The sequence below is a fragment of the Nycticebus coucang genome, chromosome 17, assembly GCF_027406575.1.
Source record: "Nycticebus coucang isolate mNycCou1 chromosome 17, mNycCou1.pri, whole genome shotgun sequence".
In the NCBI taxonomy this organism is placed as follows: Eukaryota; Metazoa; Chordata; class Mammalia; order Primates; family Lorisidae; genus Nycticebus; species Nycticebus coucang.
The window spans coordinates 30,407,663-30,425,457 of record NC_069796.1 but is presented as its reverse complement, the minus strand read 5'-3'; the positions used below and the strand labels follow the sequence as shown (position 1 = coordinate 30,425,457).

Below are 17,795 nucleotides of genomic sequence, written 5' to 3'. Positions count from 1 at the left end.
CTAACTCTTGGGCTTACGCAGTTCTCCTGCCTCAGCCTCCCGAGTAGCTGGGACTACAGGCGCCCACCACAACGCCCGGCTATTTTTTTGTTGCAGTTTGGCCGGGGCTGGGTTTGAACCCGCCACCCTCGGCATATGGGGCTGGCGCCCTACTCACTGAGCCACAGGCGCCGCCCTGAATTCAAATTTTAATACTTCCTGAATAGTTAGTACATGTTCATTTTCTTAGAGCTATTATTTGAAGAAAAAGTCACATCAGTGAACATAAAATCCAGATTTCATTCTTTAAAATAAGATGATACAAGGGATCCATTTACAGTGAATTTGATGTAGTAAAACTCAATTTAGGGAAAAGAATGAAAGTCTTATAAGGCTTCAAAGTATCACAGAGTGCAGACTGCGTATTCCGTCATTATGGAGAAGCTTCCTTGTGGAAAAAATAACTGCACTATGCGGATGCCCTGTGTAGAAATTTTGCTTATCATTAACATGGCTGAAAAGCAAAGTCTATCAGAAATGTGTTTTCAGGAACACTACCGGATATTTTTATAAATACTAGACCCAAGTTGGTAGCACAGGGACGAATCCAAATCACTAGGATCTGGGGATCTTAGTGATTTTTGTATTTAATAGTAAGAGCCGCTTAGACAGAGGCAGTGACTAGTTAGTGGCTCCACAGCGCCACCTCTTGAGAGATATCTGCAACAATGACACACGCTGACACATAAGAATAGAGAAGGTCAAGTGCCTAGGACACACTCGCTGAATTCAGCAGCATAAGCTCTGTCATTGATCTCTTCTGATTGCAAAACAGAATGTCCCTAAAAATAGAAGAGCTGCAGCCTGAAGCTACCAGTTCTGAGGCTCGTCTTTTTCTGTGCTGCCATTACAGCGTAGCATATTCTTTTTTTCCTTCTTCCTCATTTCTTGGCAGATATGTTAGTAAATCTAATCTATAAAGCCAACTTATTATTTCTGTGCCTTAAAACTATTTATTAATTTGCTGTTGGCAAGTGGGAAAAGCTTGCCAAAGCTCCTATCTAGACTTCAGGTTATTCTGTTCAATCGCCTGTTCAGCTTCAGGAAGCAGGAGCTGAGTTGATATCTCTGCCTCAGGCACCAGGACTTCATTCGTCTTAATCCTATACATTTAGGAGGGGAATCCTTTCCCAGGAATACCAGCAATCTCAATCCCATAACCTTGGTGTGTGTGTGGCGGGGAGGGGCGGGGGGGACCCTTTCCTTGTGAGTCCCAGTACTGCAGATTTAAATATTGTTCCCTGTGACTATTTTTCAGTATCCAGTGCCATGAACTGAAGCAAGGCATTTCTAAATAACTTAGAGTTCTATCATTTTATGTTATTATTTTTGTAAACTTTTTTCAGATGAACATGAGGGTACAATATTCAGGTTACATTGTTCTCACTTCCAGGGTAAAGTTCATTTGTAGAAGAGCCCCTTACCCAGGGGCATGTTGTACACCCTCACACTGTGCACATTAGGTGAGGTCCTGCCTCACGCCCTCCCTCCTTCTGCAATCCTTCTTCCCCCTCCCCCTTCCTGCGTCCCTCTACCCTCGAACAGGACTATAATAGTGTTTTATTGTTCTTATGAACATGTAATTGCTTATATATTGATTTCATATTAGCATGGAGTACACTGGATATTGAATTCTATCACTTTAATTTTGCCTCAGGAAAACGCAGGCCTTGCCATGATGTTTCCCTGAATTAAAGAACCTCACTTGGGTACTTATGTGCTATCCACCTGCATTTCCAGATCCCTTCTTACTTACCATAGCAGTACAGACATAATGGTCATTGTGGCAATATTCCCAGTCTTGAATAAGTCCAGAATGAAAACTTTGTGCTGCTTCAGAGTGGTTAGCTCCTGCAACTAAAATAATACCAATAATGCTGAGCTTAGGAGGTAGTAAAGAAGTATCTTCAGTCATGATGCATGGGAAAAACTTATGCATGCAACTCTGAGTTCATCTCGAATATGCTCAGAAGTCTGGAAATTGGGGGAAATAGGGCATCTACATACGTGACACTTATTCCAACACTGTAAAATGTTTGCAGCCTGGGCGGTGCCTGTGGCTCAGTTGGTAAGGTGCCGGCCCCATATACCGAGGGTGGCGGGTTCAAACACGGCCCCGGCCAAACTGCAACCAAAAAATAGCCGGGTGTTGTGGCGGGCGCCTGTAGTCCCAGCTACTCGGGAGGCTGAGGCAAGAGAATCGCTTAAGCCCAGGAGTTGGAGGTTGCTGTGAGCTGTGTGAGGCCATGGCACTCTACCAAGGGCCATAAAGTGAGACTCTGTCTCTACCAAAAAAAAAAAAAATGTTTGCAGGCCATTTTGGACAGAAGCCTTTTAAATATATAACACCAGCTTCCCTGACTCCTTATAAAAAACTTTCCTCAACCCACAGCCATCACATGGATGGCCTTTATCACGCTGATCTGTGGTCCTTAGGGCCTGCTTAAGGGTAGGGCCGCTAGTCCACACTGCCTTGAGGCCATGCGTGCTTTTTCTACTTTTCTTGCTGCTGTCTCTCACCATCAGAACAGACTCCAGTTAACATGGGGGCTGTGGACAAGTTAGTAATTATCTTTTCTGAACTTCAGTTTTCTTCCCTGTACAGGCAGTCCCCGAGTTACAAACATCTACTTAAGTGCCCCTCACACTTACGAATGAGGCCTATTATAGTAAGTCCCTGAGTTACAAATGTTTGACTGGTGTGTGACTCACATTTATCAACAGAGGCTAATGCAGGTAATAGGTAATGTACCTGTTCCAACGTACATACAGATTCACCTGAAGAATCAATCTACAGAGCCTATCTCATTCATAACCCGGGACTTGCCTGCACACTAATGGGGAGTTAATAAGATTAAAAGAGGTCATAGACATAAAGCTCAGCATAGTGCTTGAATCATGGTAATTGCCCAATAAATTTTAACTATTTGTTTTTACATTTACATAACATTTATCTTGAATTAGGTATTATAAGTAATCAGAGACAATTTAAAGTATATGGGAGAATGTGTGTAGGTTAACTATTATTGTTATGGAGACAAATTCTCTCTCTATCGCCAGGCTGGAGTGCAGTGGTGCAATCTTGGCTCACTGCAGCCTCAAACTCCTACACTCAAGTGATCGTCTCACCTCAGCCTCCCACGTAGCTGAGACTACAGTCATACAGCATCAGCTGGCTAATTAAAAAAAAAAAAATTTTTTTTTGTAGAGATATACAGGGGTTAGCCTTATTAAACAGGCTGGTCTCGAACTCTCAAATTCTGGGATTATAGGCCCAAGCAGCCTCAGCTGGCCTTAACTATTATTATTACTGCTACATCATCCAGGAAAAGATGCTAGCCCTCAGGGGTTAGCAGCAATTTCTTACCACTGTCAATAGACTTTATTCCTTTACTTTCAATTGGGAATGCTAACTTGCCACGAGTTATGAATCTAGATAACCAAGAGGATTAGAATTGAAACTAAGATAAGAGTTATTAGGCTCTGAGGTAAGGAATCTCTTGGGGATAAAGTACAAGGACTTTATGACCCTATTATGAAGAAGTGACAGTGCCAGACCTCCATGTGTAGCAGGTGCTCCCCAAGAGTGTGTAGCTCCAGAACATGCCCCCAGCAGCATAAGCCTGTTATTACAACAAAGCAGAGCTTCTGCATAAATGGTGCTTTCACGGGGCCCTTGTTAAAATGCAGATTGCCAGGTCCCACCCTGGGCCTGCTTACACTGACTTTCATGGGGCTCAGGGGCCTGGGCATCTGTATTCTTGAAACACTTGGATGACTGGTGAGCAGGCAGGTTTGGAAATCTCAGGTCAAGAATATTCTTGCAGGCGGCACCTGTAGCTCAGTGAGTAGGGTGCCGGCCCCATATACCAGAGGTGGCAGGTTCAAACCCGGCCCCAGCCAAAAACTGCAAAAAAATAAAAAAGAATATTTTTGTATCTAGTGATTGCCCCTGGCCTGTGTGGTGCCACCAAAATGTCTTTGGATCAGGTATGAGCAGGCTGAGGTGCTTCTTCTGAAGCAAGGGAAGCTCAAGATTGTTTTCCAAGATGATACTACTCTCTATTTTTTCCTGATCATATTAATGCCACTGACTTTTTATACCAAGTAAAAAAGCACAGTTGTTAAGAGCATGCACTTGACACCAGAGAGATCTAGGTCGCAAATTCCAGTTTAATAGCTGTGTGATCCTGGGAAACTTCTCTAATACTTAGTTTTCTTTCCTGAAAAATGGGCTAAGAGTAATGCCTACTAGCTATGGCTCACCCAAGAAGTAAATGAGCAGAACACAAGGCTTGGCATCTGGTAGGCTTTTCTCTGAGAAGGCTGCATTTGCCAGCACAGGGCTCTGCAGAGCCTCCTGAAGAGGTCCGGGCTTCAGGAAAGCATAAACTTCCTTTCCCTCAGTGGGCTTGTCCTACCTAAATGTACATTATGGCAGGAAGAAACAAAGTACTGTCAGAAGCACGTGCTTTGACCCTGGACTTTATCCTGATGTGTCCATAACTATGTATCTCTCATCTATCTTCTGATTGCTTTCATCCATGTAGACAGAGTCCTACAAGTAGACTGTTAAGTTTCACAAAGATAGGAATCAGGTCACATATCCAATAAGTACCAATAGACACCCAGCACGGCTCTGAAAGGCAGAAGCCTTAGATACTCCCAATGTTATTTTTTCAGCCAGTTAAATTGATTGAGACTGGAAATGAACTTCTTGATTGGAAAGGCAAAATATTAAGTGGCGTTTTGTCCTGAAAGCTCTCTGAGAGCTTGAGTTTATGGCCCCTATCATCAGGCCTCTAGCCATAGCCAGGGCCTCTGCTTCTGGAAATGGTCCCATAGGCCAGGGATGGAAGAAGCCCTCAGGGCAGAGCACTGGCTGCCTACCGTCTACCAGAGTTTGGCTTTCAGAGGTAGGCAGTAATGCAGGTTTTAGGCGGGGCATGTATACTGCCACTGAAGCCACTGTTGTCTTCTTCAGGTGTCCTGAGCAGGCCCCAATCCTTTTGCTATCCAGGAATGCTATGCCCCATCCTCTCTATTTATTTGAGTGACTCCTGCTATCTCCTCTGGCCCAAACCTGCCTCTGCAGCCCTTGGGCCACCCTGCTATCTTTCTCTGCACTGCTGGTACAGTGTCCACTCCTTGGGTACTAAGCATTTCCTCCTTTATGTCATTGTTTATCTGTCATCTAATCTTCTTGCCACTCTTAGTTACTTGCTCCTTTAGCATAGGGGCTATGCCTCATTTTTCTTATTTCCCAAAGGAGCCAGACAGATCACACTGTATGTCATCACTGCCTGTCCGGGTACGCAGCTTCTTCCCTAGATTCTCAGCTTTTCTTTGTGGCCATCTGCCCTCAGCGGTGCATCCTCAAGCCTGTGCTCTTAGGCCTTAAAGTTCTAGACATGACACACAGCAAGACGAAGGGTATGCACAGCTTCCTCAGCAGGTGAGATTCAGGGGACGGGGGAGAAGCAGGGTAGGCTAACCCTCAAACATATTTCCCCCTCGATCTGGACATCTAAAAGTCATCAGTACATAGCTATGTCAATGGCTTGGAGCAATGCCAATAAAAAGTTAGTGGTAAACTTGCAAAATGAAGGAAACTAATATTTAATGAACACTTGCTATTTTCTATTTTCTAAGCAGTTTACATATTTTGTTGCACTTAATTCTTTCTTTTTTTGCAGTTATTGGCCAGGGCCAGGTTTGAACCCACCACTTCCAGTATATGGGGCCGGTGCCTTACTCCTTTGAGCCATAGGCGCCACCCTAATTGCACTTAATTCTTCTTCTTCTTCTTATTTTTATTTATTTATTTTTTTGGGGGGTCACCTGGGTAGAGTGCCTTGGTGTCATAGCTCACAGCAACCTTAAACTTCTGGGCTTAACTGATCCTCTTGCCTCAGCCTCCTGAGTAGCTGAGACAACAGGTGCCCGCCACCATGCCCAGCTAATTTTTCTATTTTTAGTAGAAATGGGGTCTCAGTCTCAGGCTGGTCTCAAACTCCTGAAGTCAAGGGATCCACCCGTCTTGGCCTTCCAGAGTGCTAGGATTATAGGAGTGAGCCACTGCACCTAGCCTCATTGTACTTAATTCTTAAACAGCCCTTTAAGGTTGATTTTATTTTAGAACTTAATCATGATTGTATTCCTAAGGCCTAGCCCAGTGCCTGGTACACAGTGGGCACTTAACAAATACTGAATTAAAATAAATTCCATAAAAATAAAAAATACACAGTTGAGGGCGGCGCCTGTGGCTCAGTGAGTAGGGCGTCGGCCCCATATGCCGAGGGTGGCGGGTTCAAACCCAGCCCTGGCCGAACTGCAACAAAAAAATAGCCGGGCGTTGTGGCGGGCACCTGTAGTCCCAGCTACTCGGGAGGTTGAGGCAAGAGAATCGCATAAGCCCAGGAGCTGGAGGTTGCTGTGAGCTGTGTGACGCCATGGCACTCTACTGAGGGCAGTAAAGTGAGACTCTGTCTCTACAAAAAAAAAAAAAAAAAAAAAATACATAGTTGATCTCAAGAGGAAATATCTATAAATGCTTACCTCTGCAAGATCAAATATCATCGCTGGTATCTCTATATTGTTCATTTTTGCAGCTTTTTGGATGATATCTTCAGCCTCTTTAAATCTTCTCTGGGATATCAGCCACCGGGGAGATTCAGGAATAAACCTAGAATTCATTTTTAATAGTTTATAATTTTTTGCAACAATGGGATTGGAGACTATTAACTCTAAGTTGCCCCCAGATAGTTAATTCTAAGTTTGTCTTTTTAAAGAGAATTGGAAGGGAGTCTTCATAAGGTTTCTATTGGAGCATAGGAATAAATAAAAGCACCTCCAAGTTTCAAACTCCTGATCAAATTATAAGACTGATCATCATTTGTGCTTGAGACCAGGACCAGACCATGAAAAGTGACACTGTATACTGCCACTGAAGCCTGTGGGTCTGTTTAAGTCAGGGCAGCTCGAGAAGGCCATCTGAAATGTAATAGCCAGTGTATCATAAAAGCAGCACAGCCTCTAGACTATAAGTGCCCCAAGAGAAGAGACTGTCTTTTCGATGTATACATCCCTAGGAGAATGCCTGGGGGTCCAGCTGGTGATGCTCACAAGTTCATTGGGCCAAGAATGGCCAGGGCACTTGTGTTCTTGAGTTTTTTCTGCAAAGGAGGTGAGGGCACTGACACCCACCTGTGGGCTTTCTCCATAGTTTTCAATAGATTCCTGGGTCAGGGAGTACCTGAATCAGAGTTTTTGGGAGCTGAGCCCCAAGGTTGTGCAGTTTTTTTATGTCTAAAAACTTACATTACTATTCTATTTACATTGATAACTGATGCACAAACATCAGTTGCAAACAGTAGGACATATGTTCTTTCTTAATTTTTATTTCCCCAAATCTCTCAGCCTTTCTCCTGGCAGCTCTTGTTTTCCTCACCTATCTGTAGGTAGTATAAACAATCCCCAGGTTACACATTTAGGAGAAACCATAGTTTCAGTATATACTCTGTTTTTCACTTTCAATATAGTATTCAATACATTACATGAGATATTCAACGCTTGATTATAAAATACTTTTTATATTAGGTGCAGGCTTACATAAGTGTTCTGAGCATGAGTGTAAGGCTAAGATGTGATGCTTAGTAGGTTTGGAATATTAATGTGATAATTTCAACTTATAATGGAGTTATTAAGAAATAACCTGATCAGGAGTCGAGGAGCATCTGTAGTTAGTCATCCTAGAAAATTGATTATAAGTAGCAGATACAGAGTTCTATAATGGGCCCCAAGGCTATGCAAGGAATAACTCAGGGCAAATCCAATGGCCAACCACCAGCTTCCTTCCCCAGCTTACTAGCACCTGCATTACAAAGTGAGCCCAGAATACATTTTTCAGAATATGGCTTTAGTGCATCCCTCTAGGAACTGTGATAATGTGAGGTCATGGACCTTCAGTAATTAGAGCCACGCTATCTAATAGGAACTTCTGACATGTTCTGTATCTGTGCTGTCCCATACAGTAGCAAATAACCACATGTGGCTATTGAGCCAGTGTGACTGAAGCAATGAAAATTTGATTGTATTTACTCTTAATTAATTTTAATTTAAGCAGCCACCTGTGGTATTAGTGCAGAATTACTACATGGTCACTATATACTTCATGAACGCCTCTACTTCTGAGCAGTGTCTTCCCCCAACCTGATTATACTTGGAAATAGCCTACCCTTCTACAGTGCTCTGAGGACCATTGGCTAGAAACTGCAAAGCTTTCCCATGTTGTGCATCTGTAGCCTCCTTCCCTACTCCTCTCCCCCACCCCCCATACATATTCCCTTTACTCCTGCAGCCATTTACTATCATTCCTTTACAAGCAAACTTGGGTCATAAAAATCCCCAAACCACCTGCTGATCCTGTGTAGGTTCCCCTCCCATTTCCAGCCCACTACACTCAGGGCCACTGGGATCTCTACTTTAGAATTGCCTTGATTTTTCATACATAAAATTTCAAGTCCAGCTGGTCATTTCACAAGTTAGTGGAGTAGCAGATGAAGTCACAGGCTACTGTCTCTCTGTAGGTTGAATTCAGATTAAGCAGGGTGTTTTTGGAGAGGCTGTGTTGAATCCTGAACAAGCAGCAGCAGGGTGCTGGGTGTCCCCCCATGCACCTGGCCCACTAGACTGATGATTGTTCTTCAGATGCCCCACCCTCAAGGACGAGATGTTCAGAAGAAAGCTGTTTTTATAGGAAAATGAAATGTTCTCTGTTAAATACTCAGGAAAAGCACTCAGCTTGTTAGTTCTGGACCTGTGTCTGGGGCAAATCTTGTCTCTGGTAGTGTGCCCACAGGCAGGAGCACTCAGGGACCAGCCTATGAGCAACAGAAGAAAGAACTCTCCTCTGGGTGGAGTGAGGCAGCTCCTCAGGGAATGGATGGACCTTCTCTTCTGGAAACTCTGTGGGAGTTGACTGATAGAGCTGTTCATTCCTGCTATGATAGTATTTTCTGTAGGGTATATCAGGAACCTTGTGTTGTTATTCTCTCTCTCTCTCACTCACCCTCTCTCTCTCTCTGATAGAATCATAGAGTAATAAAGTTGTTTAAACACATTTTGAAATTATTGATCTCTTAGGTCAAAATGACAACTCGAACCAGGGAACATAAGTTATTATTTTATGTGTTGTTTTGAGACAGAGTCTCACTCTGTTGTCCTGGATTGAGTGCCATGGTGACATCATAGCTCACAACAACCTCAAACTCTTGGGCTCAAGCTATCCTCATACCTCAGCTTCCCAAGTAGTTGGAACTATAGATGCCCGACAGAGTGCCCAGTTAGTGTTTTTCTATTTTTAGTAGAGTCAGAGTTGTGTTCTTGCTCAGGCTGGCCTTGACCGCCTGAGCTCAAGCAATCCTGCTGCCTTGGCCTCCTAGGATGCTAGGATTACAGGCGTGAGCCACCGTGCCTGTCCAACCTAGGTTATTATTAGTATGATCATTTATCTGAAGAGGCACAGAGTAACCTTTAAATAATCTTGTGTTTTGAGAGAACCTTTGGTCACCAACATCTTTTCTAATAAATTTGTTAGCAAGGGCATTGTGGGGGAGAAGGACAGATGATGACAATTATTCTCCTTCCTGAAATTTCTCTGCTCTTGTAAATCCGAGGCAGGACCTGCCTTTATTTACAGAACATCAGACTAGTTTTCCTGATCCTCAGCCTGGGTTCCAAAGGAAACTTCCAAATCAGAATCATATTTAACCTTTCGCAAACTATCTCTCAAATTTCCAAGTAATAAGGTAAAAAAAGCCCTGCACACTCCCCACTCCACTACACACTTCATACCAAGAATTTACACCGGTTCATCTTAGTGCCTGAGACATGTAAGAAGACAGTGGCTTAGCGTGGTCCAACTGAGCCATCTGGGCAGACTAGCCAACCTCTGTGGCTGCCTAATAGCTGCAGCAGGATAAGGAATCTTTCTAGGCAGGGTGTGTCCAAAGGACAGGACAACCATGGGGGTCTTGTCTAAACTGTGAGCTCCAAAAAATGATCAAAGAAACTTTCATTATGTGTAAGCAGATAGAAATCATGCAGTTCAGTAAAATCAGTCAGTGCTGGAATATTTGATTTTGACATAATGAAACCAAACCAAAAAGAATTAATGAGAGAGAAAGAGAGAACAGATACACCAATGGAAAGAATTCTCTTTTCCTCGTGTTTAAATAAGAAAATGCAAAGAAATGGAAATCCCCAAAAAGAAGGTATGCTGAGACTCTATTGAGTCATTCTTAATCTGTTTTTTCACCTGAAATCTCCCAGATAATCACATTGGGTAAGACTGAGGCCAGAATCTTCAAACTTTGTCATGTGTATTCCCATAACTGTTGTGTCAAAGTTGAGTCCGGGGTTGTGGGAAGAGAGAATAAAACACTTCTCAAACAACTAATTCAACAAAAGTAATTCTCTCACCCTGTAAGATTAGCAGATAAATACCTTGCATGCCAATCATTGCATGGCAGGGAAGCTTGAGGAATTGCATTAGTTGAAGAGAGAAAGAGACTTTTCTAGAGACAGAAAAGTGACAAAAGAGCAGAGGGTGGAGTTAAAAACAACAAAACCCAACCACACCATCTCCACAACCAACAACCATCCAGCAACAGACAGGAGTGGAGAGAGTCTAGGGAGGAATTGAAATTCTTGAGAACAGTACTCTCGAAATTCAATGAAGAACGGAATCCCACCTCACTGGCCCACCCCACAATGAGGCAAAACTCATTTGAAGCTGGCCTCAGTGAGTTCCAGTGGAGGTCATGCAGGCCCAGGGTAGGAGCACCAGGCTCCAGGTGTGCTCCAGGTGTGGTGGCCTGCAGCAGAGAGGGCCTGTCCAGGAACGCGTCACACTCACCACCACAGCGGGACGCACAGCACCCCCGGCACCGTCAGCGCCAGCAGCAGCATCCGCCAGTCTCTGATGAAGTAAGCAAACAGTGGCAGCAGCATGTAGCCGACTGCAAAAAATGTGCACACTCCTAACGTAGAGAATATAATACGAACTGACTTGCCAAGAATTTCTGTTCCTGTTCAAAACAAGGGAGGAGTATTAGCATTTTAACTCACTTCAATATTTGCTTTTTATATTATTACCCGGCAGTTAGAGTTCCAACTGTAACCTCTTAGAAAAGGGAGAAGGAGTTTGCCTCATGGCCCAGAGCAGGGGTGGTCCGGGTCGAGGTGGGAAGTGATCCAGGACTTATCAATTTACAAAGATTGGATTTCCAGGAGATTACAAGAGAGCCAGGGATTTATTTTTTTTTTAAAGGCCATTCCATGTCATGGAAATATGCCCAACCCCAAGAGGTAATCTCTTCTGAGTGCCACAGTTCCAAAATAGGAGCCCCATGTGAGAAGCAAACAGAGCATTCCAGGAGACAAGTGGAGGATCTTCCAAGGGGCTACACGGGGTCACGGTGCGTTCAACCTTTCCCACATTTCTCAACTGTAAATAAACAGAGATAGGCCCATTGGGAAACCATGGAGTGTTCCTGGTGTCTGAGATATTGGGACATCCTTACCCATCCTTGAGCCCTGAGAAATGATCCAGAGGAGCCAGCTGGCCCCAGAGGTGCATGGAGCAGGTCCCCAGCACCTGGGACTGAGCATCCCAGCAGCAGTGCTGTGCCCAGCCCCAGGCACACATAGTCCCTTCAGACCAAGGAGAGACAAGCAGGAGCTGTTCTGGAGGCAGCAGCCCTGGAGCTGCCACATACCCACAGTGAATCCTGCAGAGCTTTCCTGGAACAACACCAAGTCCCAAGACTGCTTGGTGCAGGCGCTGTTTTGGGAAAGGACACGCAGGTCGTTGTTCGCCCCTGCTCTGCCCGGCGCCACAGTGGATCACTCAGCACTAGCTCTTCCAGAGATGGTGCCCGCCCCTTGGAGACAGGACAGTCCAAGAACAAAGCTCCCTCTCTTGCCATAAAGCTCCAGACTCTTTCCACAGAGTCCACTCTTGGTCCTCTGCCCTCGGGGTAGAGATCTGGCCAATGGCAAAGGCTCTGCCTTTTGTTGAGGATATACCCACACTACACAGAAGAAGTAGCCCAGAAAATACAAAACAGACAATTCAAAGGTCATTCAGACTTGGCTTTCAAGAGAGATTTTCTCAATCATGTTTATATGCTCCAAACACAGGCTAAGGTATTAGGGGCTAGATCCAGAGAAGCAGCAAAATGCCTCCTCTACCTGGTTTCGTATTCCTACCACCAATCTATTCCCATCCCACCCCACTTATTTGCCCTCACTTATCAGAACTGAGATATCTGCCCAGTGGTTCCCTCTTGAGCTGCCATTTAAAAAAGCCAGACTAATGGAAATGGCTGGTAATATGTGCCTTCTGCACCCCGTATTGCAGACAATAACCCTAACCATCCCAGGCATTTCTCAGCCTATAAACTCCTTTCCAAGAACAGGGCCCGCCGTCTTTGAGGATCATGAGCATGATTTCCTGATCTTTTCTTACCTCATTAATGACCATGCCCTGGTTTCTAAATGCTTTGGCTGTGATTATGGTACGGAAATGAATAAGGGGTGCTTTATTTCTAAGCAGAGGTTCAGAAGTGAAGCAGCAGAGGATTTGATTGTGGAAAAGAGAAAGGGCACAGGATCAAGTGAGAATCTTGTAGAACTGTGAGGCCAGGGAGCTCCCTCGTCCTTCATGACCTTGGTAAGAGAAGGGGAAGAAGTAACATCACTGGGTTCCTGGATAATCTCCCTCTCTGGTCTCAGACCCGAACAGAGTTGTTATAACTTTGCAGAGTACACGTGAGGGATAGAAGCTTTGTAAACGTACCTCTCTGCCTGTCTGTGGAGCAGCATAGATGGTACGAATCTAAATAATTCCTTGTTAGCACTACTTTCTTTGGCCTGGCTTTTAAACAATCACCCTTCCTTAAACATCATGACCATCATCATCACAGCTAGCATGATTTTTGAGTAAATTCTTTGAGCCAGGTTCCCAGCTGTTGACATATATTATCTCTTTGACTGTTCACAACAATTATGTAAAAACGAATATTACTTCTTTATTATATGTAATCAGCTGAGACTTAAAGAGTTAAAGCCAATTTCCTATATTCATACCTATCAGTGTATCCAATAAGTGGTGCAGCCAAAAATTAAGCCTGATATATATATTCGGATACTGGTGTAACCGCCAAGAAAAAATCACTTGGGGCAAAGCTTTGGCTCTATAAAGCAGTTCCTCAACTGAGATTCTAGCAGAGACACAAGAGGGTACAGGTGAGGCTATACCCCCCTTTCGCAGGGAAGATTTGCATTTTCCCTTTCTTGCCTGGTCCCTGAACCAACTAGAGACCCACCACCCCCTTCTGAGGAACACCAGGAGAGAAGACTGCCTGTCTCCTCCACCTGGATGTGAACACTCTCTCCCAAGGTCAGGGCACTTCTATGGTAGCCAGCCCCAGGAAGCACTGGGCACAGAAGCAGGACAAGCCCCTCTGTGAATGAACAGCAGAAGCCTGTAGCAGAACCCAGCTCAAGAAATGAGACTGTGGTGCAGCTGCCAGGATGTGAGGAGTGCTCTCCATCAGGCACCTGGGGAGAGCCTGACTCCTCCATACTAAGTTCCTACTAGTGTGACTTTGATAAGCCCTGCTTCATGAAGGTGTTACATGCTTTACGAGGACTGAGATAACATATGGAAAGTGCCTACTAGGGTGTCTGGCACATAGGAGGTGCTTAGTGATAGTTATTCCTCTCTTCTGGTCAAGAAGCTGAAATGTCAGAGGAATGGTAGAAAGCCCGGTGGCTTTGACTGAAAGGCCCAGTGGAAGACAGCAGAATCTCTCCAGTTCCCAGAAAATGCTGAGAATTTTAATCAATCAACAGATATTTGCCCACTCAGGGCTTCCATTTTCTCCTCTATAAACCTTCACAGTTTGCTCCAGTCAAAAGTACCTTTCCTATCTCTGCATATAGCCAGCAATGATATCTGCCCCCTCTCCTTGACTTCACATCCACAGTAACAACGGCATTGGCAGTCTCTGCACAACCAGGTAGTAAGCTCCTTGCAGACAGACAGGAGTGAGTCCCTGCTTCCTCCTGGGTCTCCCCAGTTCTTCCCTTACATGGTGCAATTCAAACAAAGGGTGCTAGCAGATTTCTGCATCATGTTTATGTATTTACACCCCCAACACACCTCTTGAAGACTTTGAGGCAGCTTCTAACTAAAAATAAAATCAGATAATGGTAACATTAAAATAAAATACAAAGAAAAGTAAAAAGTTGTGCTTTGGAGAAAAGTACAAAAATATACAGCTAATCACTTTGAAAACAGTATGGCAGTTCCTCAAAGGGTTAAACATAGAGTCACCATATGACCTTGCAATTCAATGCCTAGGTAACGAACTCATGTTCAACTCCAAGGAATTGAAAACATGTAGCCACAGGAAAAAAAAAAAACAAAAAACCTTATTCTCAAATGTTCGTAACATTATTCATAATAGCCCCAAAGTAGAAACAACCCAGGTGTCCAATGACTGATAAATGGATTAACAAAATGTGTTGTATTCATGCAATTGAGCACTAATTCATGTTACAACGTGGATCAGTCTTAAAACATTAAGTGAAGCAAATCAGTCGCAAAAGCCACATAGTGTGTGATTCCATGTATGTCAAATGTCCAGAAGAAGCAAACCCACCAGAGATAGAAAGTAGATTAATGGTTTTCAGGGGCTGGGGGAAGAGGGAAATGACTGTTAACAGGTATAGGGCTTCTTTTTGGAGTGAAGAGGAGTTAGAGAGTTGATGGTTGTACAACTTTGTGAATATACTAAAAACCATACAATTGTACTTTAAAAGAGTGAATAACATGGTGTGAAAATCTGGTTAAGGATCGAATGTTTTATCTGTCCCTATTATTCATATATCAAAGCCTTAATCCCGTGTATGGCTGTGTTTGGAGTAAAGAAGTGATTAAGGTTAAATGTAGTCATAAGGGTACATTTGAGTCCCTGATCTGACAGAATTAGTGGCCTTACGAGAAGAGACACCAGAACACTCTCTCTCTTTCTCTCTTTCTCTGCCATCTGCAACCTGGGAGGAGACCCCTCCCCTGCAGGCACTTTGATCTTGGACTTCCACTCTCTAGAACTGTGGAAAAACAAATTTCTGTTGGTTAAGTCTCCCACTCTATGGTATTTCTCATGGCATCTCAAGCAGACTAAGAGAAGATTATATTTCAATTTAAAAACACTTAAAAAAATATGTGGCTGGTAAAAGCTGTGTAATTGGTATAATTGCATTTCAAACTTGCCAGAGCTTCCTGGTAGCCAAAGTTGTAAAGGAAGATGCTATCCATCAATTACACAGCTATTAAAAGGAGCAACGTTTAGACATCAGAGGAAGTAAAGCTCTAAATGGCTCAGCCTGTTCAAAGCAATGTTGCGGGGATGGGGGTGTTAATGTTAGGAGTGCTGAAAAATATGGGATTAATAAATCAGTCAAGACTGGAGGCGGGGGCAGTGCCTGTGGCCAAAGGAGTAAGGTGCCGGCCCATATGCCAGAGGTGGCAGGTTCAAACCCAGCCCCGGCCAACTGTAAAAAAAAAAAAAAAAAAGACTGGAGGCAGTTAACTTTTCATGCAGAATACATTTAAGCAGCTAGTTATTAGAGATAAAAGACAATGCCACTGGCATTTTACCAGAGGCTGTGGAAGGGTTAAGGATATCAGTTCTGGGAAACAGTAGGAGACAGTGAGGGGAGCTGGAGCCTGGGTTGGGTCAGTGTCCTAGGTCCTGAGGGGTCATTTCTTCCTAAACCAGTGTCTTTCTGGCAGCACCATCATTTCCAGGTGTGTCCCCTTTCTGTTGCTTTGGGTAGCACTGTCCTTTCTTTCCCTCTGCTAGTCTCTTACGGCTCTGACAGGCTGGGTAATCTTTACAAAGCAGCACAAGAAGAGGACCCATTTCTGCACTGCTGTAAGAGTGGGAGTAATTCGACTTCTCAGATGAACATGAAGACTCCTAAAATCAGAGATTATACTCGCAGAGCTTTGCCAACCCTTCCCTAGAGCCAGAGTGCAAAAGAGAAGGCACCTGCAGACTTCTCAGCCTGGACCCCACATTTTGGTTTGTTTTAGTCAAATAAAGCCTGGAATTTGGCTATTTTAGGCCTGAAACAGCAGAGAGCGCTGCTGCACTGTGGGGAAGCCAGAGGCCACCTTGTCCCTGCACTGTGTCCCCCACCCCAGGTGCTGATCAGAGCAGGCTGGGTTTTAAACTTCCAGACCTGAAACCTAGCACAAGTCCCACAGCAGGACACAAAAGGCAGCAACTTCCTGCAGAGCCCAGCGGAGCAAAACTACAGCCATGGGGGCTCCCAGAGCTCCTACAACAGGCCTGGACCCCAACTGACAGCGAACCCTAAGCACCCTGGACCCTGGCTGATAGTGAGTCCCCTGCACCTGGCCCCTTGCCTGCCAAAAGCTGGGTTGCCACACTTAGGTGCTGATTATCTTCCATGGCCTCGCTTTCCCCGGGCCCTCTACTCTTCTCAGCCCTGTGAGACCATAGCTGCATGGTGAGGTGGGAGGGGAGCGAATGGTAGTATCAGGGCTAGCAGGGGAGGCCTTTCCTGCAGGTAGCCTGGGGTGTGCTGTCCTGCCTTATCCACTTGCAGAGGGGATTTCAAGGTCCTAGAAGCACGCTGAGCCACTGGAAAATCAGGTCTCAATGCTGGTCATAACACAGAGCTTGGGGATGCCACCCCCTGGCATGGATTCCACCTTGCTCCCAGTTCCAGTGATGGAGCTTCTCTGGCTTCATCACAACTTCCTTCCATTCTAGATGGTCCTTCACATCCTCCTATGACACGGGTCTGCTGGTCTCCTATGACAGAGTCTTCTGTTTTAGGGAGGCCCATTTGGGTTTTGGTACGGCTGTGGCCTACACGGAGCCACAGATTGGACCTTGCAGGCATAGGGAGGGGTCACCACAAGGAAGATAAATTCTGGGGACTTAGAACATGAGAACAATAGGCAGAACTTGAGAACAATAGACTGTACTATGCCTAAGAATCCGGAACTCTTGGGGCCACGAGGCACTAAGAGGTCCTAAATTCCTCCCATCTCTAGTTTCCAGCACCACTGGTCTGATGCTACCTCTGCGCTTTACACAAATGCTCTTCAAGACAATCTTGGCTCCTCTCCTTGCTCTTGCAGGCAGGAGAGCCGCCACCCTCTGCCAAGGAGAGCAGTGTGCTCTCTGCTGGGGAGTTGTGGCTTCTCCTTCCTCCTCCCCTCTGCAGACACAGAGGCGGGGCTGTGGCACAGAGCTCTTTAGAAATAATTAAAGGAGTGGAACTTGAACAATTTCAAATTGGCAACCGGACAGGGGATGTACCCACAGTTAAGGGAACATCTCTTTGGCATTTCCAAAACCCACGAGTCATCCAGATTCTTAAAAGCAATTAGTCACCTGACGAGATCAGACTTCTGAGATAATCATTAGACTTATATTAAGGGGGTACTACTAATAATTACACTGTGACAATATGGATCAACTGGGACTGTGTGAGCCAACTAGAAAACATTACATGTATCACACTAAAGATTCTAGGGATTGGTGGCTAATGTCCCAGGACACCCATTATCTCCTCTTCTCTCCCCTGCCCATATGGTGGGCTCAGAGAGCACATTGGGGGCGCTTACTGCTGTGGATGACCCT

The 17,795-nt window shown here is 44.7% G+C and overlaps 1 protein-coding gene across 2 annotated transcripts in view; it reads right to left on the bottom strand.

Moving 5' to 3' along the window:
• The window catches only part of SLC22A4 (solute carrier family 22 member 4), a 57,102-nt gene that overhangs the window by 18,545 nt on the left and 20,762 nt on the right, over window positions 1-17,795 (bottom strand). For both annotated transcript variants that reach the window (XM_053566931.1, XM_053566932.1), the window contains exons 4-6: window positions 10,958-11,129; window positions 6,598-6,724; window positions 1,796-1,896 (exon numbers count right to left, since the gene is read on the bottom strand). In XM_053566931.1, coding sequence (XP_053422906.1) covers window positions 1,796-1,896; window positions 6,598-6,724; window positions 10,958-11,129 — 400 coding nt within the window. The remainder of the gene's footprint in view (window positions 1-1,795; window positions 1,897-6,597; window positions 6,725-10,957; window positions 11,130-17,795) is intronic.